The 24,501-nt window shown below is 42.8% G+C and overlaps 1 protein-coding gene across 10 annotated transcripts in view; it reads right to left on the bottom strand.

Moving 5' to 3' along the window:
- Window positions 1–24,501, bottom strand: part of YEATS2 (YEATS domain containing 2) — a 112,597-nt gene that overhangs the window by 9,023 nt on the left and 79,073 nt on the right. For 5 of the 10 annotated variants that reach the window (XM_001135033.8, XM_009446935.5, XM_016942376.4 and 2 more), the window contains 7 exons: window positions 17,232–17,408; window positions 12,574–12,757; window positions 5,517–5,645; window positions 4,610–4,708; window positions 3,040–3,142; window positions 2,084–2,157; window positions 165–244 (listed from right to left, as the gene is read on the bottom strand). In XM_001135033.8, coding sequence (XP_001135033.7) covers window positions 165–244; window positions 2,084–2,157; window positions 3,040–3,142; window positions 4,610–4,708; window positions 5,517–5,645; window positions 12,574–12,757; window positions 17,232–17,408 — 846 coding nt within the window. Of the gene's footprint in view, window positions 1–164; window positions 245–2,083; window positions 2,158–2,974; window positions 3,143–4,609; window positions 4,709–5,516; window positions 5,646–10,049; window positions 10,421–12,573; window positions 12,758–17,231; window positions 17,409–24,501 lie in introns of those variants that run through there. The other 5 variants (XR_010155400.1, XR_010155399.1, XM_024355838.3 and 2 more) reach the window with 3 other exon arrangements.

The raw sequence follows: 24,501 nt of genomic DNA, 5'->3' as shown, positions 1-24,501 counted from the left end.
CTTGAAAGTCAGCTGGATACAGGTCTTTGAAAAATGAGATTTTTTTTAACTGAGGAAAATATTCTGCCATCAAATATTTCAACCAAATATGCTGCAATCTTATCCCTGTTCCATAAGACAAGGTTTCTGGAGGCAGCCAGAGTGAACAGGCAGACGTGGGTTACCTCAGCGGCTCTCCTTTTTCCAATGTTCCAGCCATAGTACTGCTCCACAGACTTTGCAGAAAAGCAGCTGGCATCTTCACCTAGAATGCACACACCCAGCAAAGCCTGAATAAAGCTCTTACGATTCCAACCACATGTCATTTGCTGGAGGCAAGCCAGTCACTTCTTCAGACCTCTTTATCGCATGTATGTTCCTTACTGGGCAAGCTCAGATGCAGCCTAACACAGGAGGGCGTCTCCTCAGAAGAGAAGGCGTCTTGTTGTGTGTACTCAAAGCAACACACCTTCCTGGGAACTTTGCTTCTTTGGTAGAGAAGGTAATCACTGCCATAGGCTATTAAAGTCTGTGGAACTGGTGCTCCACTAGGAGCCCTGGACCTGCCATTAACTCACAAGGTGGTTGTGGTAGATGGTGTCTCACTTTGTCGCCCAGGCTGGAGTGTGGTGGTGTGATCTCAGCTCACTGCAACCTCTGCCTCCCAGGTTCAAGCGATTCTCCTGCCTCAGCCTCCCGAGGAGCTGGGACTACAGGCAGGCACCACCATGCCTTGCTAATTTTTGTATTTTTAGTAGAGATGGGGTTTCACCATGTTGACCAGGCAGGTCTCAAAGTCCTGACCTCAGGTGATCCGCCCGCCTCAACCTCCCAAAGTGCTGGGATTACAGGCGTGAGCCACCAAGCCCAGCTCGGTTTTCTCATCTATAAACTGAGAAAGCTGGGAAGATGGTTTCTGAACTACCTTCCAGCTCTTACATTCTGTATTTTTAAGGAGAGAGAAAAATATGTGTGTGTGTATATATACGTGTATATATACACACATGTATATATATATGTGTGTATATATACGTGTATATATACACACGTATATATATGTGTGTATATATACGTGTATATATATACACATGTATATATATACGTGTGTATATATATATACATGTATACACACACACACACATATATATATGAGAGAGATTTTTTTGTTTGAATTTCTTATGTTAGGCTGGGAAACTGTCACCAAAAGTTTACTCTGAGAGACATCAAAATGATCCCCCAAACTTTACCTTACAGAAAGAGATTACTGCTTTGCTATTACAGTTGGAAAAAATAAGTAGGTGGTCTGTACATGGTGTATGTGTTCAGAGCCCTACAAATCTGAGTGGCGTGGAGGTTGCCTTGTGGCTTCCCTCTGAGTGTGCACGGTGGTCTTGCCCATGAGCATGCTCCTGTGTCCGTAGGCTGCTGGCCCCTCAGCAAGGGCTACTGATTCTGTCAAAACAACTGGGGCTAAGCAGCAATTTACTCAATCTAGCTAACGATGGGCAGTGACGCAGCACGTCACTTTGGGAGGTCTTAAAAACTGCATTTCTATACTGTGCAATACTGAGTTTCAGAGGAAAGATGAATGGTCTTAGAGTCAAACAGAACCAGGTTTGTATCCTGTTTCACCACCCGTGGCTCTGTGATCTCGAGCAAGTTATTCAACCCTGCTTATCCTCAGTTTCCTCATCTGTAAGTGGAGGTGACACCAGCTATCACACAGGAGGCTGGGATTATATGAGACAGTGAACGCACCCAGCCTGCACAGGACCTGGTACACTGCAGGCAAACGCTAAATGCTTTCCTCACTCATAAACACCAAATGCTAATGCAGAGTTTTAACTGCATACAAAACAATCTATGATTTACATATGAAAAATGTAAAACATTCCTTCTACAGATCAACACTGTAAAAAGAATAAAAAACTAACTGGATGTGAATTCTAAAACCCTTGCAAATGGGCTGTATCTCTAGCTGAAACCTTATAAGGTAACCGCCATATCAATATTAATTTACAATCCCAAGTGATTTCAGTCGACTCAATACCTTAAGTTCACAGCTTTCAAAAATGCACCCCTGTATTCAGTGTAATTGTCTTACTTTTTGCAGTGATCAATGGAATCTTCTTTACTACTGCAGTTAGGAGTTGCTGGATAGTTTCTAAATGGTCTATCCTGAGAGGGGTAAAAAAAAAGGCAATAAATTAAATACATGTAGCAGTTTCTATAGCCACATATATGCCATGTACTTAATGGATATATTCCGTTCTGAGGGAATTATAATGTAAAACCATCATATTAGCATGTCTTTCCTTCCACAGATTACCTTCTTTGTAAAGGAGGGGTGTTCTATGCTTAAAAAGACAATGTCAAGACTAAGATCCCAGGAATGGAAGATTATGCACATATTACAGACATTTAATCTACACCTTAAAATTCAATAGCAATATAATCTTTTTGCAATGTGACTGCTACTAGGGGAGAAAAATTCTGTATACCATCTTAGGGTTATTACAGTTCACGCCTCCATCTACCATGTTAGAGTGGCTAAGTTTCTATTGTCCCCAGCAGTCTGAGATACTTAAAAGTAGCTGGTCAGAAGTGGCTTCCTGATTTAGAAATTAGGAAACCTCAGGAAGCATTTTCAGAAGAAGCAAAGAGTGTATATAGCCCATGAAGAGGCAGCTAAGATGAGGCAGGTGTGTGGACACCCAGTCACAAAGCGTGTACACACCTGAGTGATGGCAACAGGAGAAATTTTGTGCCTACGGGCTCAGCAGAGAAAGCCCATGTTGGCAACTTCAACTGAAGGGAGGTCTAATCCCACCTGAGGCTTCTAAGGCTACAAATCAAGTGCCACCTCCAGTCACATCACTGTATAAAATGATGACCCTCAGCTGTGCATCAAGTGGTAACACTTGTCCACTGCACAGGGACAGACAGTTCCTCCCGTCAAGGGCTTAGAGCTACACACACACAACTCTGCACATACTCAGCTGTCACAGGCGTGACAAACACCCGAAGCGGAATTCCTTTAGGAAAGATTGGAAGAATTACTTAATGACATAGTTTCCCAGCTCAGAACTTTCTTCTGTTTTCACTGCTGTCTGACCCTCCTGAGAGAGGCAGCTCGGTCCAGGTGTTTCTGGTTCAGTCTTCACTACAAGGGAAGAGCAACAAAGAGGCAGCTGTTAGGGGTCAGTGGTGGAAGGACACGTGCAGGCACAAACAAAGCTCTTACAGTGAAGCTCAGTAAGGAAACTGCCACTCCAGCTGTTGTGGGGACACAGCCAGGGGACTGAGATGGCTCCTATCATCCCAGGGTCATCAGACAAGGGAAGAACTGTTAGCCTGGGCCTCAGGACAACTCCAGCCTCATGACAGGGCGGCGGCAATAAAGTGGCTCCTTAGATATTTCTTAAAGGGCCACCCACACTGCTATGGAAGATTCCTCACTCCCCTCCCCACACATGTGATTTAACAATGCTGCTCTGAGCCGGGCGCGGTGGCTCACGCCTGTAATCCCAGCCCTTTGGGAGGCCGAGGTGGGCGGATCACGAGGTCAGGAGATCGAGACCATCCTGGCTAACATGGTGAAACCCCATCTCTACTAAAAATACAAAAAATTAGCCGGGCGTGGTGGCGGGCGCCTGTAGTCCCAGCTACTCAGGAGGCTGAGGCAGGAGAATGGCGTGAACCCGGGAGGCAGAGGTTGCAGTGAGCCGAGACTGTGCCACTGCACTCCAGCCTGGGCGACAGAGTGAGACTCCATCTCAAAACAACAAAAAAAAACACAATGCTACTCTAAAGTACAATGCTGGTTTGTTCTACGTTCTAATACTGGGACCGTTTCAATATCATCTCTCCAGCTAGTTTATCAACTTTCAGCATTATCTTAGTGTTCTGAGACACAAGGCAGAAAGCAAAAATCAGATCCCCTATGCTTGGACACTGGTGTTATCAATGTCACACGTGTTGCTCTAATCCACCCTGCTATCCTGATCTACTCTTGTGGGCAGGCATGTCTCCCACTGCCAGCTCGCCAAAGTCTGGCCCCTACCTAAACCTCCTTTACCATGAGTATACTCCCCAAATGAGTCCCTCTAACTGGCTAGCCACTTCCCCAAAGGGGAAGCTGAGTCTTTGTCTCTCCTGTGCCCTTAATCTGGCCTACCCCTTGACTCCCCACAGCTAAAAAACCTCTACTCTTTTAAAGTCCAGGTTATAATCCATACTCAGTACAAAGTCTTGCCCTTCTCCACACCCCCCTGTCAACCCTGATCAGACATCCCAAGCTGCAATATTTCAGCAATCATTTCCCTGGCCAAATGTCTTGTTTTTATCAATGATTGCTTGCTGTCTACAGCAATTGTTTTCAACCTAATTATAAATTACTGAAGGGCAGAAATGATCCTTTATACATCTCTGTGTTTCCCTCAATGTTAAGTCTACCATATGAGCATTTAGGACATATTTGCCAAGTGACTGATTCACAAATGCTGAAAATTCAAAAGATTCAGATTATGGTAATGTCCCGCATAAAACTTCTGGACATCAGGAGAGAACGTGAACGAAAATAAAAAAGTAACAAAACTTCTGGACAAGAACTCTGTGAGATCCTACGTACCTTTTGCAACAGCTGCTGGAGCAGAGCTGGGGACAACTGGAGTTGGGGCAGCTACAGGCAGAATGGCAGGTGGCTTGCTGGTAGAAAATGACTGAACCACTAAAGGGAAAAAAGGAGGGAGGGATATAACAAATACAAAAATTATTTTTAATGAGGGTGATCTACTTCCAGGTGACAACCCCACGTTAGACTAACAGCACAAAGGCAACTTGAGGACAACAGGAATTGCAAAGTCCCTTTTTAATAGTGGGCGATTATTAGGTATGAGGGTAACTGAGATGTAGAAACGGGATGTAGAAACTGTAGAAACGGGAGCCTGTCACTAAACTAAGAAAATAACAATCCAGGCCAGGCGCAGTGGCTCACAACTGTAATCCCAGCACTTTGGGGGGCTGAGGCGGGTGGATCACTTGAGGTCAGGAGTTCAAGACCAGCCTGGGCAACATGGTGAAACCCCGTCTTTACTAAAAATACGAAAATTAGCCAGGTGTGGTGGCACGCGCCTGTAGTCCCAGCTACTCGGGAGGCTGAGGCATGCGAATCGCTTGAACCCAGGAGGTGGAGGTTGCAGTGAGCCGAGATCTTGCCACTGCACTCCAGCTCTGGCGACAGAGCAAAACTCTGTCTCAAAAGAAAAGGAAAGGAAAACAACAATCCAATTAATGTAAATTCTTATAAACACTTAAAATGTTCCCCCTCAACTCAACTTTAGATAGGGGCAGCTATTTAGAAGCCAACGAACATTTGGGTTTTGGGTCCTGGCGTTGGTGCCCTAGCGTTCAAGGCGCTGGGAAATACCATGACAGCTGAAGGGTGGCTGTACACAGGCAGAGCAGTCACCACCTGGTAAATGCGGGGAGATGTGGAGGCAGCCACAGCACAGACGACCCGTGGGCAAGGAACTCACCTTTATTCACAGGCATCAGGATCGTCTGCACACCTCCAGATGTGTTTACGCTGAGTGGTTTGAGCTGGCTGGGAATCGTCAGGACGGCCTGCTGGGGATTGGACTGACTGGAGTGAATCTTTAACAGTCCTAGAACAAATTGGAAGATAAAGCCAAGTTGAAGGTCAGGTGCTTCGGGAAAGTCTCTTATCCTCTGTGCTACCCATATTTTGTCATGGAGGAAGTTCCCAGGACATTTAACCTTCCAGTAAACAAAGAGCAAGCAGCAGGAGACAACAGATGCTGTGGATTTCACAATAAAACATCGGCATGACAATAATTGTTTATTTACTTTTTGAGATGGAGTCTCGCTCTGTCGCCCAGGCTGACGCGATCTCGGCTTACTGCAACCTCTGACTCCCAGGTTCAAGCGATATTCTTGCCTCGGCCTCCCAAAGTGCTGGGATTACAGACATGAGCCACCGTGCCCGGCCCCTATTTATTTATTTATTTATTTATTTAATTTATTGTGTTAGAGACAGGCTGTCGCCCAGGTTGAAAAGTGCAGTGGTACGGATCATAGCTCACTGTAACCTTGAACTCCTGGGCTCAAGTGATCCTCCTGTCTCAGCTTCCAGAGTGGCTGGGACTACAGGCATACCATGACACACAGCTAATTTTTAATTTGTTTTTGTAGAGATGGGGGTCTTGCTTTGTTGCCCAGGCTGGTCTTGAAACTCCTGGCCTCGAGCGATCCTCCCACCATGGCCTCCCAAAGCACTGGGTTTTTTTTTTTTTTCGGAGTTGGATCTTGCTCTGTCACCCAGGCTGGAGTGCAATGGCTCCATCTCAGCTCACTGCAACCTCCATCTCCCAGGTTCAAGTGATTCTCCTGCCTAGGCCTCCCAAGTAGCTGGGATTACAGGCGCATGCCACCATGCCCAGCTAATTTTTGTATTTTTAGTAGAGACAGTGTTTCGCCATGTTGGCCAGGCTGGTCTCGAACTCCTAACCTCAAGTGATCCACTCACCTAGGCCTCCCAAAGTGCTGGGATTACAGGCGTGAGCTACCGCGCCTGGCCAGCACTGGGATTATAGATGTGCACCACTGTGCCTGCCCATAATGATTAAGTATCCTCGTCCCACAACCATGAAGTAACACATTTTTGCTAGTAAAAAGGATAAAAAGTCACCCAAAGTCCTACCGCAGAGAAAATCAATACTAATGTTTTCAGATAGTACTCTTCCATGTTTGTTTTCTATGACAATTTATTTATTTTGCACATAGCTCTTCTGTGTACAAAATTTTGGATTTTTACATAGCTCTGGATATAAAATTCCGTGTTTTGATGTGAAACATTGTAATTCTCCTACTTAAAAACCTATGCTGGCTCCTGACTGCCTAAAACGTATTTCCAAAATTAGCTTCAAGCATTCAGGGTCCATTTTAATCTGGTGCCAATGTATGCGCATCTCCTTCCCACTGTCCCTACATATCTAGTATGTCCATCTGTCTACACACCTCATCGTTTCCTAGCTCTGTGCAGCAGCCCTTGTTTTTCAAACATCAGATGTTCTCTATCGTTTTAGAAAGGATCACCTTCTCTCATTTTGTCTTAAAGGTGATTTCTATATTCCCATTTCCACGTAAAACTGTTCTAGGCATTCGGAGGGCCATTTAAAAAATCAAAAAGGGCCTTTAGTGTGAAGGAGCATACAAGGCACAAACAATACAAACAGATTTTAAGAAATACTTAAAAACAGTGGTCGGGTGCGGTGGCTCACGCCTGTAATCCCAGCACTTTGGGAGGCTGAGGCAGGTGGATCACCTGAGGTCAGGAGTTCGAGACCAGCCTGGCCAACATGGCGAAACCCTGTCTCTACTAAAAATACAAAAAAAAAAAAAAAAAAAAAAAAAAATAGCCGGGCATGGTGGCAGGTGCCTGTAATTCAAGCTACTTGGGAGGCTGAGGCAGGAAAATCACTTGAACTCGGGAGGCGGAGGTTTCAGTAGGCCGAGATCACGCCATTGCACTCCAGCCTGGGCAACGAGAGTGGAACTCCGTCTCAAAAAAAAAAAAAAACCAGCATCAGGAGCTAAAGATACTTTAAGGCACCAGAAAGCAGCTGGTCTGAGCTAAGGAAAGGAATAATCTTAAATACTTTCTAGAGCAAGGCCTTAAATAAACAAAATCTTTCTTTGGAATAGAAGAGTGTTAAATCATCAGGTAGTAATACTTCCAGAGACAGGATCTTGAGGAGTTTAACAATGATCTGAAGTTCCCGTATTTTTATGCATGCTCATCAGCTGACAAGTTAGAAAGTACTAAAAGGCTTATAACTAAATATAGCCAACCCCATTCCACCTCCCTATTTTCATCTAGTTCCCTACTGGTAGCCACTTTAATCCCTGTCGGTTCTTTTTATTAATGTTTATCTCAGTATATGTAAAAGAATGTGTAGGGCCAGGTGCAGCAGCTTACACCTGTAACCCCAGCACTTTGGGAGGCCAAGAAGGGAGGACTGGTTGAGGCCAGGAGTTTGAGACCAGCCTTGGCAACAAAGCAAGACCCCGTCTCTTAAAAAAAAAAAAAAAAAATTAGTCCCGTGTGGTGGCATGCCCCTGTAGTACCAGCCATTAGGGAGGCTGAGGCGGGAGGACAGCCTGAGCCCAGGAGTTCAAAGGCTACAATGAGTTATAATCACGCCCCTGCACTCCAGCCTGGGTAACAGAACAAGACTCTGCTCTAAAAATGAAATAAAAATAATTTTAAAAGGAATGTATATGTTGTAGGCCTTGATTCATCAATTTTTAATTTTACCTACTGATTTACTATTAGGGTAGATGGTTTTTTCTTTTTTTCTTTTTCCTTTTTTTTTTTTGAGACAGCGTCCTGCTCTTTCACCCAGGCTGGAGTGCAGTGATGCGAGCAATCATGGCTCACTGCAACCTCGACCTCCCAGGGTCAAGTAATCCTCCCATCTCAGCCTCCCAAGTAGCTGGGACTACAGGCACAACTACCATGCCCAGCTAATTTTTTTTTTTTTTTTTAAGAAATGGGGTCTTGTCACATTGCCCAGGCTTGTCTCAAACTCCCAAGCTCAAGCAATCTGCCTGCGTTGGCCTCCCAAACTGCTGGAATTACAGTCATGAGCCACTGCACCCGGTCCCTAGATGGGGTCTTCAGTGGCTTCCCCCAGAGTCAAAGTCAAATCTAGCCCTAGATGGGGCCCAGAAAAGGGTATAAATGCCTTAAAAAGTGCCCCCTTTACGGCACTTATATACCCTTTCTTCCCTATACAGATGTTCCCTTACAATGGTTGACTTTGGAGTTTTTGACTTTGGCATGGTATGAAAGCAACAGGCACTCAGTAGAAACTACCTCTCTCGTGATGCTGGGCAGTGGCAGCGAGCCACAGCCCTCAGCCGGTCACGCATTTTTAACACTTAGAATATTTTCACCTTACAACAGCTGACCGGGACATAACCCCATCCCATATTTTAGGAATGTCTTTGGAGAGGGTACACAGGAAATACATTTCAAACTTTGTCAGAAATAGTTCTACCCTCACTCTGTAATGATCTCCTTGACTAGAGAATTCTAGACTGAAAGTAATGTTCTTGCATTTTGAAAAGCAGCAGTATGCTAGCTTCTAGCACTGCCACTGAGAAGCTCAATGATAATGTAATTTCTGAAATTTTCCATTTCTTTACACTGTGCCTTTTGAAAGTAGCAGTTCATGCCCTTCACTTCTGGGAAAAATCCTTGTCTGGCCAGAGTTCCCTGATACAGCATCAAATTTTCTTTCTTAGTGTCTACTTCCTGGTCCATTCCCTGCTTCCACCTTGTGCCCCAGAAATTACTGTCAATACTGCACCAATGACCCTGTTAAAAGGTAAGGCAGATCATATTCCACCTTAGCTTAAAACCCCCAGAGTCAAAGTTCCAACACCCCACACAGGCCCTGTGTGCTCTGACGGAATCTCCTTATGCTCTCTCCGTTGCTCACGCAGCTTCTGTCCCAATGAGACCTTAAGTTTAATGCAGTTTACGATGCACACAAAAAACTTAATTGAAAAACTGCTGGTTTTAAGTAGGAAATAGTTTGATCCTTTTATGAAAATGTGGGCTGGGTACGGTGGCTCACGCCTGTAATCCTAGCACTTTGGGAGTCCGAGGCAGGCGGATCACCTGAGGTTGGGAGTTTGAGACCAGCCTGGTCAACATGGTGAAACCCCATCTCTACTAAAAATACAAAAATTAGTGGGACGTGGTGGCACATGCCTGTAATCCCAGCTACTCAAGAGGCTGAGGCAGGAGAATCGCTGGAACTCGGGAGGCAGAGGTCGCAGTGAGCCAAGATTGTTCCACTGCACTCCAGACTGGGCGACAAGAACAAAATTCCATCTCAAAAAAAAAAAAAAAAAAGAAAGAAAGAAAATGTGATACAGAAAGTTCCATCAGCAGCATCTTAGGAAACCAGAACTTACGCAGGGAGACTTCATCTATTGCATGCCAAAAACATGATCAGAAAAGAGACAAGGGAAGGGTATTCATTATTATAATAATTCCTTTTATTTCTACAATTTCTACTCCAGTATCCAACACAGGGCCTCAAATAAAACAGTAGAGAACAAGTACTCCCTATACTAGAAGTTGGTCAATTTTAATAGGGAGGTAGAAATCAAGAGAAAAATATAATCAGCCTTAATTTTTTGTTCTCTATCCAAACAAGACAGAAGGGGCTTGGTGTGGAGCTACATATGAATGAAGTAATCATAGTAATGACAACAACAACATCCACAGCCTCTTATCCAAAGGCAGTAAGGGGTGTTGTCTGCATGCGTGAGTGTGTGTGTGTATCTCGGTGATATTCAGTTTTTCCGGTAGACCAGTGCCAGCCGTATGCTGGCTGGTATCAATCTGCAACAAGATAATACAGTATTTAGAAACTTTAACAGTTCGATAGTGCTGTGACATTTTTATTATATTTTACAGAAGTATCTGTCTATACCAGATTATAGAAAAACAAAAACAAAACTGATCTTTCAAGTTTGAGAAGCAAAGCCATATATTATATTAGCTTCCTGGCAGCTGAGACAGTATCATGTAATCAAACACATCAATATTCTATGGCAAAACACACAAATATTCACATTAAGTAATACAAACAGGCTGTCAATGGAGGTCAAATTGTGCCCTAAAATTAGTTATAAAAAATAAAATATCTGGCTGGGCAGGGTGGCTCATGCCTGTAATCCCAGCACTTTGGGAGGCCAAGGTAGGCGGATCACCTGAGGTCAGGAGTTCAAGACCAGCCTGGCCAACATGGTAAAAACCTGTCTCTACAAAAATTAGCCAGGCATGATGGCGGGTGCCTGTAATCCCAGCTACTCGGGAAGCTGAGGCAGGAGAATCGCTTGAATCCAGGAAGCAGAGGTTGCAGTGAGCCGAGATCATGCCACTGCACTCCAGCGTGGGCGACAGAGCAAGACTCCATCAAAAAAATAATAATAATAATACAGTACAATACAATATAATCTTGCAGCCATAAAAAAGAATGAGTTCATGTCCTTTGCAGGGACATGGATGAAGCTGGAAGCCATCATTCTCATCAGCAAACGGACACAGGAACAGAAAACCAAACACCGCATGTTCTTACTCATAAGTGGGAACTGAACAATGAGAACACATGGACACAGGGAGGGGAACATCACACACCGTGGCCTGTTTGGGGGGTGCGGGGCAAGGGGAGGGAGAGCATTAGGACAAATACCTAATGCATGTGGGGCTTAAAACCTAGATGATGGGTTGACAGGTACAGCAAACCACCACGGCACATGTATACTTAGGTAACGAACCTGGACGTTCTACACATGTATCCTAGAACCTAAAGTAAAATTTAAAAAAATAAAATCTTCAGTTTTCACAGCTTTTGGGATTTTAGAATTGCAGATAAAGGATTATGGACTGACAACAAAAATGATCACACATGATAATGGCAGTGGCAATTGTTTATATAATGGCCACTACACACCAGACAGTATTCTAAGCACTGATATATTACAAACTCATTTAAACCTCTCAACCTTATGAAGTAGGTATTATTATCAATCTCATTTACAGCTGAGAAACTGAAGCAAATCACTTCAACTAAGGCAATGTGGTCTCAGGATGTGTGCTCTCTGTTACTCAGAAACAAAAGGTACACTTTTCTGAGGCCCTCTAGTGCAGGCACAAAGACACCATAGCTCTTACTGGATCTCCAGCCTATCACTCTAACACTAGCCAAGATAATAACTAATGTTAAAAATTATGACTTGGAGTCAACAAGGCTAAGATATATTTTATATACTTTATGAAAGCAAAGAAAGGTATACATTTTATAGTGAATTCTATTCGACACTGATTATAGGAAAAAAGAAATTAGTACTTTAAGGAAAGCAAACTCTTGGCTCTCCACAAAATTACGTTATAAAAAAAGCTAAAATACCCAGTAGGGTTCTGCGTGGCTAAGGGTTTATTATATCATTCAAAAATTCAAATAGTAACTTTCAAATGATAATTTAAAGTCTCAGACAAAATCTGATATGTAGATTTTAAACAAAAATAATTCATCTAAAAAGCAACTGTTCAGAAAATGCTGCTGGGTTAATTACTTTTAACAATTTACCATACAAAATATTGCTTAAGACCCTCCAAAAAAATAGCTGGGCACAGTGGCTCATGCCTGTAATCCCAGCACTTTGGGAGGCTGAGGTGGGTGGACTGCTTGACCTGAGGAGTTCAACACCAGCCTGGGCAACGTGGTGAAACCCCATCTCTACCAAAAACACAAAAAATTAGCTGGGTGTGGTGACATGTGTCTGTGGTCCCAGATACTCAAGAGGCTGAGGTGGGAGGATGGCTTGAGCCTGGAAGGCAGAGGTTGCAGTGAGTCGAGATTGTGATATTGCACTCTAGCTTGGGCGACAGAGTGAGACGCTATCTCAAACAAACAAACAAAAAAGATCCTCCAAAAATATTCTAGCCCAATGAGAGAAAAGAGAGAGAAATAATATCACAATGCAACTCACCGGATACTGTGGCTTTCCCAGAGATGGGGTTTGGTGTGGGCACGAGGGACGTGGCGCTGACGACGGTGGGGGTGGCAGCCTTGCAGGTTCCCACGGTGGCCTGGCTCACACACACTTGCTGCTGCCCAGAAGTTTTCGTTACAGAACTGACCGTAGATGAAGACACGGGAGCCATTCCCTCAGACTGCTCACCCATGGGGTCCGAAACAACACAGTTCAGGAAGAAAGCAGAGTGATGACTGACGGCGGTGACGGCCACACAGCACACACACTAAATATCATCTATTAGGTGTTAGTGACTACTTAGTAAATGCCATACCATTTAAAAAAGATTACTTCTCTAGTTCAGTGGTTACTATACCTTTACATTTCATGGACCAAGAAAATTAAAAAAATTTAAAACAAGGAAGTATCATGGGGGTCATCATATTTTTAAAATTCACCACCTATTATATCCCTTTATAAAAGGCAACTTCATCACCAAAAAACTAGGAGGACATATTCTCAGAATATACACATGGACTAAAAATGAGCTTTATTAAGAACACATGACAATGATTTAAACTCTGTCACTTCATTGAACAAACATCTACTACATGGCCGGCATAATGGTTAAGTGCTAAGGCTCTGAGAGAAAAGCGACCAAGGAAACAGTCACCTAAGTATGATGATGCTACGGCAAGCACAGGCAAATGTCACCAACACAACCAAGAAGAAAGGCACTGCTTCTGCCTAGGAACAGAAACAGGAGGGTACAGGAAAAAGCTTCAGGTAAAACATTAGGCACTTTAGAGGAATCTTCCAGATTTAAGACAGAGAAAGGGAGAGATGACAGTGTTTCCTGGCAGAGGAGAGTATGTAGAAAGTTGGTGAGGCATGAAAGAACATTGTATGTTCAAGAAGCTGCAAAGCAGAGTGGTGTCACCTGTGAAGAGGCCCGGGGAAGCAGCAGCTGCAGGAGATGAAGCTTGAGAAGTCAAGCCACATCATTCAAGTCTGTGGGCTTCCAAGACGATTGAGAGATGGTTTTTCAACAAATGTTTCTAGGCCAACTGGATATTTACATAAAAAAGAATAAAGTTTGGTGTCTACCTCACACCACGTACAAAAATTAACTAGAGCGGCCAGGTGCAGTGGCTCATGCCTGTAATCCCAGCACTTTGGGAGGCCAAAGCGGGTGGATCACGAGGTCAGGAGAGCAAGACCCTCCTGGCTAACATGGTGAAACCCCATCTCTACTAATACAAAAAAAAAAAAAAAATTAGCTGGGCGTGGTGGTGGGTGCCTGTAATCTCAGCTACTCAGGAGGCCGAGGCAGGAGAATCACTTGAATCCGGGAGGTGGAGGTTGCAGTGAGCCGAGATCGCGCCACTGCACTCCAGCCTGGGTGACAGAGCAAGACTCTGTCTCAAAAAAAAAAAAAAAAAAAAAAAAAATTAACTCGAATGAATCTGAAACCTAAATGTAAGAGCTAAATGTATAAAACTTAGAAGAAAACAAAGGCTTGAATTTTGTGGCTTTGGATTAGGCAATGGTTTCTCAGATGTGACATCAAAAGAAAAAGCAATGAAAGAAAAATAGGTAAGTTGGGACTTTATTAAAGACTTGTGCTGGGAAAACTGGATATCTTTATGTAGAAGAATGAAAGTAGACCCCTAGCTCTCACCATGCAATCAAAATGGATTAAAGAGTTAAATCTAAGACATCAAACTACGAAACTACTACAAGAAAACATTAGGGAAACTCTCCAGGACATCGGTTTGGGCAAAGATTTCCTGAGTAGTACCTCAAAAGCACAGGCAACCAAAACAAAAATGTATAAATGGGATCACATCAAGTTAAAAAGCTTCTGCACAGCAAAGAAAACAATCAACAAAGAGACAGCCCACAGAATGGGAGGAAATACTGGCAAACTACATACACATCTGACAAGGGATTAATAATCAGAATATAGAAGCTCAAACAACTCTATAGAAAAAAGCCAAACAATCTCATTTGAAAATGGGCAAAAGATCTCAACACACATTTCTCAAAAGAAGACACATAAATGGCCCAAGGGGCATATAAAAAAATGCTCAACATCATTAATTGTCGGAGAAACACAAATCAAAACTACAATGAGAAAGCATCCCACCCAGTTAAAATGACTCTCATCCAAAAGGCTGGCGAGGATGTGAAGAGGGAACCCTCGTACACTGCTGGTGGGAATGTAAGTTAGTACAATCACGATAGAGAACAGTACAGAGGGTCCTCAAAAAACTGAAAATAGAACTACCATATGATCCACATCCCACTGCTAGGTATATACCCAAAACAAAGGAAATGAGTATACGAGGAGACGTCTGCACTTCCATGTTTATTACGGCACTATTCACAATAGCCAAGATTTGGAATCAACCTAAGTGTCTATCACCAGGTGAACGATAAAGAAAATGTGGTACATATACACAATACAATATTATTCCGTTATAAGAAAGAATGAAATCCTGTCATTTGCAACATGGATAGAACTGGAGGACATTATGTTAAGTGAAATAAGCCAGGCACAGAAAGACACATTTCACACGTTCTCACTCATGTGGGAGCTAACAATTAAAACAACTGAACCCATGAAGACAGAGAGAAGAATGGTGGTTACCAGAAGGTGGGAAGGCCAGCAGCAGGGAGGGAGGGAGTGGGGATGGTTAATGGGTACAAAAATATAGTTAGAAGGGATGAGTAAGATCTAGTATTTGATAGCACAACAGGGTGGCCAAAATTCACAATAATTTCTTATATATTTTACAGTCACAAAGAATACAATTGGTTTAAAAAAAAGATAAATGCTTAGGGTGACAGATACCCCAATTACCCTGATGCGATTATTACGCATTGTATGCCTGCATCAAAACATCACATGTACCCTGTGAATATCCACATTGATTATGTACCCATAATAATTTATTTATATATATATTTTTGAGATGGAATCTCGCTCTGCTGTCCAGGCTGGAGTGGAGTGGTGCAATCTCGGCTCACTGCAAGCTCTGCCTCCTGGGTTCATGCCATTCTCCTGCCTCAGCCTCCTGAGTAGCTGGGACTACAGGTGCCCGTCACCATGCCCGGCTAATTTTTTTTTTTGTATTTTTAGTAGAGACGGGGGTTTCACCTTGTTAGCCAGGATGGTTTGATCTCCTGACCTCGTGATCCGCCCTTCTCGGCCTCCCAAAGTGCTGGGATTACAGGCATGAGCCACTGCGCCCAGCCTAATTTAAAAAATTTAAAAAGGAATGAAAATCAAAATTTAAAACTTTTGTGGTTCAATACTATCAAGAAAGTGAAAAGACAGCTCAGAGTGCAAGAAAATTTTTGCAAATCTGGTAAGAGACATATCTAGAATATATAAAGTACTCCTACGCTTCAACGATTAAAAGACAACCAACTAAAAAATGGGCAAAGGATGTAAATGGATAAAAGATATACAAATAGCCAATAAATACGTGAAAAGATGCTCAATATCAACAGGGAATCGCAAATCAAAACCACAATGAGATACTAGTTTACACCCACTACAATAGCTATAATTAAAAAAAAAAGGACAAGAACAAGTTTGGGTGAGTTTGTGGAAAAACTGGAACCCTTGTATATCGCTGGTGAGAATCTAAAATGATGTAGCCACTTGGGAAAACAGTTTAGCAGTTCCTCACAATGTTAAAAAGAGTTATCATAGGCCAGGCGCAGTGGCTCACGCCTGTAATCCCAGCACTTTGGGAGATGAGGCAGGTGGATCACGAGGTCAGGAGATTGAGACCATTCTGGCCAACATGGTGAAACCCCATCTCTACTAAAATACAAAAAATTAGCCAGACGTGGTGGTGCGTGCCTGTAGTCCCAGCTACTTGGGAGGCTGAGGCAGGGGAATCGCTTGAACCCGGGAGATGGAGGTTCCAGTGAGCCGAGATCTCATCACTGCACTCCAGCCTGGTGACACAGCAAGACTCCATCTCAAAAAACAACAAAAAAGTTACCTTATAATCCAGCAATTCCATCACTAGGTATACAGCCAAGAGAAATAAAAACGTGTTTATACAAAAACCTGTACACAAATATTCACTGCAGCATTATTCACAACAGTCAAAAAGTAGAAAATAATCCAAGTGCCCAAACTGATGAATGGATAAACAAAATATGGTATATCCATCAAACTGAGTATTATCCAGCCATGAAAAGGAGTATTGATGCAAGTCACAACGTAGATGAACTCTGCACAGTAATGCTAAGCATCAGAAGCAGACCCAAAAGGGCATGTTATATGACTCCCTTTATATGAAATGTCTAAAATAGGCAAATCCAAAGAAAGCAGGTCAGCGGTCGCCTAGAACAGAAGGATGGAATGGGAGTGACTGCTGATGGGTACTGGGCTTCTTTCTGGGATGATAAAATGTTCTGGGATTAGATGATGGTAATCACAGTTGCACAACCATGTGAATGACAAGCACTACTGAACTATATACTACAAAATGGGGACTTTTACGGTATGTGAATATTTCTTTAAAAAAAAAAAAAGCAATAGTTGAGTATTTTTAAAAGGTCCACTGGTGTGCCTGCTGGACATCTTCCTTGTATCTACACCACTTTCATGTCTCATTAGGATTCTCTACTGACATGCTATTTCTCACCTGTTGTGCAGGACCATTTGCTGAGAGGGCCACAGCTGGGGAAGTGGCAGTTGTGATAACCCCTCCTGCTACTCTCAGCATTGTGGTTCCAGGCTTCGAGAGCTGTGAGGTGGCTGGCACAGTCTTCAAGGTGCTATCGGATATTTTCATTAGAGATGCCTGTCCTCCATGGGCTGCCTGCAGAAACAAAATGGGCAGAAATAATCATGTTGCCTTGGATAATAGACATAACTCATTCCTTATTGACAGCTGAGATACGCCCCATGACTTGGAGAATATCCAAGAAAGTCTTACCAATCCAACCTACATGAGGTGTTTACACACCTTTCTAACAAGCTCCAAATTTTATGACCTTTCACCTATAAATATCCCTTTACCCCAATATAGAACAAGTAAATAAATGCATTTGCAAGTTACTATTTGGCAGCAGTATCTTTAAAGGTAACAGGTCACTTGTTTTCAAAATACTTGATTACAACATGCTCTTAAATGTACGTATAATCTTTAAACATGAAAATCAACCCTAGACAGGGCCAGATTTAAATGGGTAAGGTTAATGGTCTTCTAAATTAGATATGGGCTTAGCATTTTAGTACTGGAGAACCATTTACAAATTACATATTTTTTATTTTATTTTATTTTTTAGAGACAGGGTCTTGCTCTGTCACCTAGGCTGGAGTGTAATGGCACAATCATAGCTCACTGCAGCCTCGAACTCCTGGGCTCAAGTGATCCTCCTGCCCCAGCCTTTCGAGTAGCTGGGATTACAGGCATGTGCCACACCTGGTTGATTTTTTTTTTTTTTTTTTTTTGAGACAGAGTCTCGCTCTGTCGCCCACGCTGGAGTGCAGTGGCGCAATCTTGGCTTACTGCAACCTCCGCCTCCTGGGTTCAAGCGATTCTCCTGCCTCAGCCTCCCGAGTAGCTAGGATTACAGGCACGTGCCACCACGCCCAACTAATTTTTGTATTTTTCGTAGAGATGGGGTTTCACCATGTTGGCCAGGATGGTCTCGATCTCTCGTGACCTCGTGATCTGCCCACCTCAGCCTCCCAAAATGCTAGGATTACGGGCGTGAAGCCACCGCACCCGGCCAAACACCTGGTTAATTTAAAACCAGAAAATGTTTTTCAGAGACAGGGTCACCATTATGTTGCCCAGGCTGGATACAAATTATAAATGACAGTCTCAGTAGTCTAAATAAAGGCTCAACAAACTTTTTTTTTTGAGACAGAGTTTTGCTCTTTTGCTCAGGCTGGAGTGCAGTGGTGCGATCTTGGCTCACTGCAACCTCTGCCTCCTGGGTTCAAGCGATTCTCCTGCCTCAGCCTCCCGAGTAGCTGCGATTACGGTATGCGCCACCATGCCTGGCTAATTTTGTACTTTTAGTAGAGACAAGGTTTCTCCATGTTGGCCAGGCCCGTCTCAAACTCCTGACCTCAGGTGATCTGCCCGTCTCAGCCTCCCAAAGTGCTGGAATTACAGGCGTGACCCACCACACCCGGCTTTTTTTTTTTTTTTTAATGGCAAGAGTATGCAATTTTGGCTTTCAGGCCATAGGACCTCTGTTGCAACTCCTCGGCTCTATGATTACAGCGTGAAATGAGTGTGGCGGTGTTCCAATAAAATGTTACTTACAAAAAACAGGAAGCATCAACAACAATTGCAACAAAAAGGAAAACCAAGTGGGACCTAATTAAACTAAAAAGCTTCTGCACAGCAAAAGAAACTATCAACAGAGTAGAGACAACCTACAGAATGGGAGAAAAGATTCATAAACCATACATCCGACAAAGGTCTAATATCCAGAATCTATAAGGAACCTAATTTAACAAGCAAATAAATAAACCTCATTATAAATAAACCTCATTAAAAAGTGGGCAAAAGACATGAACAGATATTTCTCCAAAAGAAGATATACAAGTAGCCAACAAACATGAAAAAATGCTCCATATCACTAATCACCAGAGAAATGCAAATCAAAACCACAATATCATCTCACGCCAGATAGGCTGTGGAGAAAAGGAAAGCCCCACACACTGTGGGTGGGAATGTAAGTTAGGTCAGCCACCGTGGAAGGCAGTTTGGAGATTTCTCAAAGAACAGAAAACAAAGGTTGGGTGCAGTGGCTCATGCCTGTGATCCCAGCACTTTGGGAGGCCACTTCAGCCCAGGAGTTCAAGACCAGCCTGGGCAACCTTGACCCTGTCACTACAAAAATAAAAAGTTAGCTGGCCATAGTGTCACAGGACTGTAGTCCTAACTACTTGGGAGGTTGGGATGGGAGAACTGCTTGAGCCCAGGAGGTCGAGGGCGCTGCACTCCAGCCTGGGTGACTGTGAGATCCTGTCTCAAAAACAAAACAAAAAACTTAAAACGGAACTACCATCTGACTCAGCAATCCATGTGTATATATCCAAAAGAAAATAAATCATTCTACTAAAAAGACACATGCACCCCTATGGCCATCACTGCACTATTCACAATAGCAAAGACATGGAATCAACCTAGGTACCCTTCAGCAGTACCTGGATACACCATCAAATACCACACAGCCATGAAAAGGTAAGAAATCATTTCTTTTGAAGCAACACAGATGCAGCTGGAGGCCATTATCCTAAGTGAATGAATGCAGGACAGAAAACCAAAGGCTACATGTTCTCACTTACAAGTGGGAGCTAATCGTTGGGTAAATGGACACAAAGATGGCCACAATAGACACTGAGGACTATGACATGGGGCAGGGAGGGAAGGGTTAAAAAACTAACTATTGGGTATGATGCTCACTCCCTGGGTGACAAGATCAATCATGACCCTAGCCTCAGCATCATGCAATATACCCATGTAACAAACCTGCACATGTACCCCCTGAATCTAAAATAAAAGTTGAAATTATAAAAAACAACAGCAACAACACAAACAGGAAGCCTTGGCTGTAGTTTGCTGAAATCTGGTCTAAGTGACTGCTCAGTGTCCCAAATTAATGCACTCCACAAGCAGACACCATTTATCAGTTTCTGAGATCTTACTATGTGCCAGGAAGAACAGAAAGCACTTGTACATATCTTATGTCATCGTAAGTCATTATTTTCACTAACTGTATAGGGTAGGTTTTAGTCCTGTCTTAGAGATGAAGAGATTAATTTACCAGGGTCACACAGCTAGCACTATCTGAAAAAGTTATGACTAGATTCCACAAGTAATAGCCATGCCATAATTTGCATTGGAGCTTTATGCAAATAAAGACCACAATGAGATATGACTTTGCACTCACAACAATGGCTAAAATTAAAAAGAATGACAATCCTCCGTGTTGGTGAGGATGTAGAGCAAATCAGACTTCCTCATATTACTCTGGGATAGTCAAACAGTACAACCATTTTACTAAACCATTTGTCAGTTTCTTATAAACATATATGTACCCTATGATCAGGCTGTTCTGCAGAAAAATATCTGTGTAAGAATATTTATGGCAGTTTTATCCATGACAGCAAAAACAAACAAACAAACAAAAAAACCTGGAAATAATCCAAATGTCCATCAACAGGAAAGTGGAATCATGGAACAAAAATAGAATAACTCTGGCTGGGTGCGGTGGCTCACGCCTGAAATCCCAGCACTTTGGGAAGCCGAGGCAGGCGGATCACCTGAGGTCAGGAGTTCAAGACCAGCCTGGCCCACATGGTGAAACCGTGTCTCTACAAAAAATACAAAAATTAGCTGGGCATGGTGGCAGGCGCCTGTAATCCCAGCTACTCGGGAGGCTGAGGCAGGAGAAATGCTTGAACCTGGGAAGCGGAGGTTGCAGTGAGCCGAGATCGCACCACTGCACTCCACCCTGGGCAACAAGAGTGAAACTCTGTCTCAAAAAAATTAAAAAATTAAAAAATTAACTCAAGAATAAAAAAGAATAAACGATTAACACACATATAGATAAATCTTGGAAACATTACGTTGAATAACAGAAGCCAGACATAAAAGACTACATACTATATAATTCCACTGACATGAAGTTCAAGAAAGACAAAAGCTAATCTATGGTGAAAGAAACAGAAAAATGGTGATAGAAAAAAAAATTTTTTTGTTTTTTTAAGACAGGGTGTTGCTCTATCGCCCAGGCTGAAGAGCAGTGGCACCATCATGGCTCACTGTAGCCTCAACTTCAAAGGCTCAAGCCATCCTCCCACCTCAGCCTCCTGAATGGCTGGGACCACAGGCATGTGCCACCATGGCCCAGGTAGTTTCTTTTTTTTTGAGACGGAGTCTTGTTCTGTCGCCAGGCTGGAGATCTACGCTTATGATCTATGCATTATTTTATTATATCTTTAAGGATGTGGGGCTAAAAGGAAAAAGCATTTAAAGCTTTGAATTTTCTTGAGCCTGGTTTGGGTTGTTTCCATAGGTTTTAATATCAAGTACTGTTGTGATGGTTAATTTTATGTCAACTTGAGTGGGCTTAGGGATGCCCAGATACCTGGTAAAATATTTCTGCAAGAGATCAGCATTTGAATCAGCAGACAGAGTAAAGAAGATCCGCCCTCGCCAACGTGGGCAGACATCATCCAATCTGTCAAGGACCTGAATAGAACAAAAAGGCGGACAATGGGCGAATTCTCTCTCTCTTCTTAAGCTGAGACATCAATCTTCTCCTACCCTTAGACATCAGAGCTCCTGGTTCTCAGGCCTTCAGACTCCAGGACTTAATGCCAGTGTGCCCCTCACTCCCATGCCCACCAGTTCGCAGGCCTTTGTAGTCAGACTGAATCACACCACTAGCTTTCCTGATCTCCAGCCTGCTAACAGCATGTCGTGGGACTCCTTGGTCTCCATAATCACAGGAGCCAATTCTCATAATAAATTTCCTCTTAATATCTATATATATAATATTTGTTCTGTTTCTCTGGAGAACCCTAATAAAATTGTCATTTGTATTAACAGCTAAATCATCCGTAATTTATTTGGATTTTTTCAACCCAAGAATTTAGAAGAGTATTTTAACTGTCAAGTTTTTTGGTTGTTATTGATTTGACTTTTTTATTGAGTAACAGAATGAAGCACATTGGATGCTACTTTTGAAATATGCTAAGAGATTCTCTTTGTGGCCAAGTATATAATCAATTTGTTAATGTTCCATAGATATACAAGCAAAATATGTATTCTGTGTCTCAATGATACAGAATTAAGCCTGTTAGTACTGTTATTCCAATACAAATCCTTTATAATAAAGATTTATCCACTTGATTAGCTAAATGCTGAGAGACATGTTAAAATTCTTCTCTGTGACTGCAGTTTTATCAAATCTCCTCATATTCCTAATAGTCTTTGCACTTTATGTATTTTGCTGCCACAGAGTTCACTGCATAAACATTTGTGCCATTTTATCTTCATTGTGGACAGCAATACTCCTCTCAGCACCAAATCCAAAAAAACCAGAAAAGGCATAAATAAATAAATGCATTCTAGTGGTTGTGTTCAAAAACTAGTTGAGGAGCCCAATAGTGGACAAGCAACTATGAAAAACAGACAAAAGGCTGCAGAAGAAAGCCTCGCCAAGTGATAAAAGCCTTACGTGGGACACGCCAGGAGAACCTGCCACAGAAGTGTGGAAAAACGCTAGATAAGCTCCACACCTGGAGACAGCAGAAGCTTGAGGCAACCAGAAGGGTGATGTGTTGGGTACTGCGGCAAGAGCAGCCAGTTCTATTGTTTCCAGTGTTCTCCATGCCCTGCGCCCCCGCTTCCTCCTTCCTGTGGTGCTTGCTGTGTTGGTGTGAGATATATCCACATATGTAGTTGGAAAAGGGAAGAGTATTTTAACAGCTCTTTCAAATACTGTTGTTACTCTTTTCTGATGCTACACTAAAGCTCAACAAGTGGAAGTTTCTTCAAGTTTAGTTGTATTATGCAATCTGAAACCACAGCAATTTAAAGTTTTCTCTGTTAGATCTTGAGTCAGAAAGATAAAAAATTAAAAAAAAAAAAAAGTAAAGGCCGGGTGTGGTGGCTCACGCCTGTAATCTCAGTACATTGGGAGGCCAAGGCGGGCAGATCACGAGGTCAAGAGATCGAGACCATCCTGACCAACGTGGTGAAACCCCGTCTCTAGTAAAAATACAAAAATTAGCTGGACATGGTGGCGGGCACCTGTAATCCCAGCTACTCGGGAGGCTGAGGCAGGAGAATTGCTTGAACCCAGGAGGCAGAGGCTGCAGTGAGCCGAGATCGTGCCACTGCACTCCAGCCTGGTGACAGAGCAAGGCTCTGTCTCAAAAAAATATATAAAAAATAAATAAATAAAAATAAAGTTTTCTCTGTCAAGTTACAATCCGTTGGTCAGGGACTTTTGCTTCCACATAGGAAACAGAGGGCTATAAAGCACGGTTGCTCCTACCCTAACAAGAAAAGGCTGAATACACTACAAAATCTTATTTTTTTGAAACATATTGGAGGGCTGAAATCTCAAAGTAGCCAAGTAACCTGAAGATTAAAGATAGCCAGTCCCTGCAAGGAGGGAGGGGCAACAGGAACTGTCTCACCTGTGCACTGCTGCAACACAAGCAGGTGTGAAATCTGAGGAAGATTTAAAAGAACTGCCTACAGTAAACTGCAGGGCCTTGTATCTGTTTAACATGGGTAAGGACATTCGACAAAAGAGAACAAAAGAGGACACCAAATGCTGGTAATTTGAAAAGATCAATACAACTGATAAACCTCTAGCTAGACTGATCAATAAAAAGAGGACACATAATTACCAAAAGCAAGAATGAAAACGGGCTGGGCGTGGTGACTTGTGCCTGTAATCCCAGAACTTTCGGAGGCCGAGGCGGGCAGACCACGAGGTCAGGAGTTCGAGACCAGCCTGACCAACATGGTGAAACCCCATCTCTATTAAAAATACAAAAATTAGCTGGACATGGTGGTGGACTCCTGTAATCGCAGCTACTCGGGAGGATGAGGCAGGCGAACTGCTTGAACCCAGGAACCTGGGCAACAGATAAAGACTCTGTCTCAAAAAATATATATAAAAAGAAAAGAAATAAACAACCTGAACAGTCCCATATCTAGTAAATAAACTGAAACTGTAGTTTAAAACAGTAGTATAAAAACCTTCTCAATTAGGAAAACTCCAGGCTAATATGGCTTTTACAGGTATATTCAATTAAACAGTTAAGAAACAGTACCAATTCTATATAAACTCTTCCAATAAAGAGAAAAGAAAGGAAAAGCTTCCACTTCATTTTATGAGGCCAGTATTACCCTGATACCAAAC

The sequence above is a fragment of the Pan troglodytes genome, chromosome 2 (assembly GCF_028858775.2).
Source record: "Pan troglodytes isolate AG18354 chromosome 2, NHGRI_mPanTro3-v2.0_pri, whole genome shotgun sequence".
Lineage (NCBI taxonomy): Eukaryota > Metazoa > Chordata > Mammalia > Primates > Hominidae > Pan > Pan troglodytes.
This window is presented reverse-complemented; position numbering and strand designations above follow the sequence as displayed.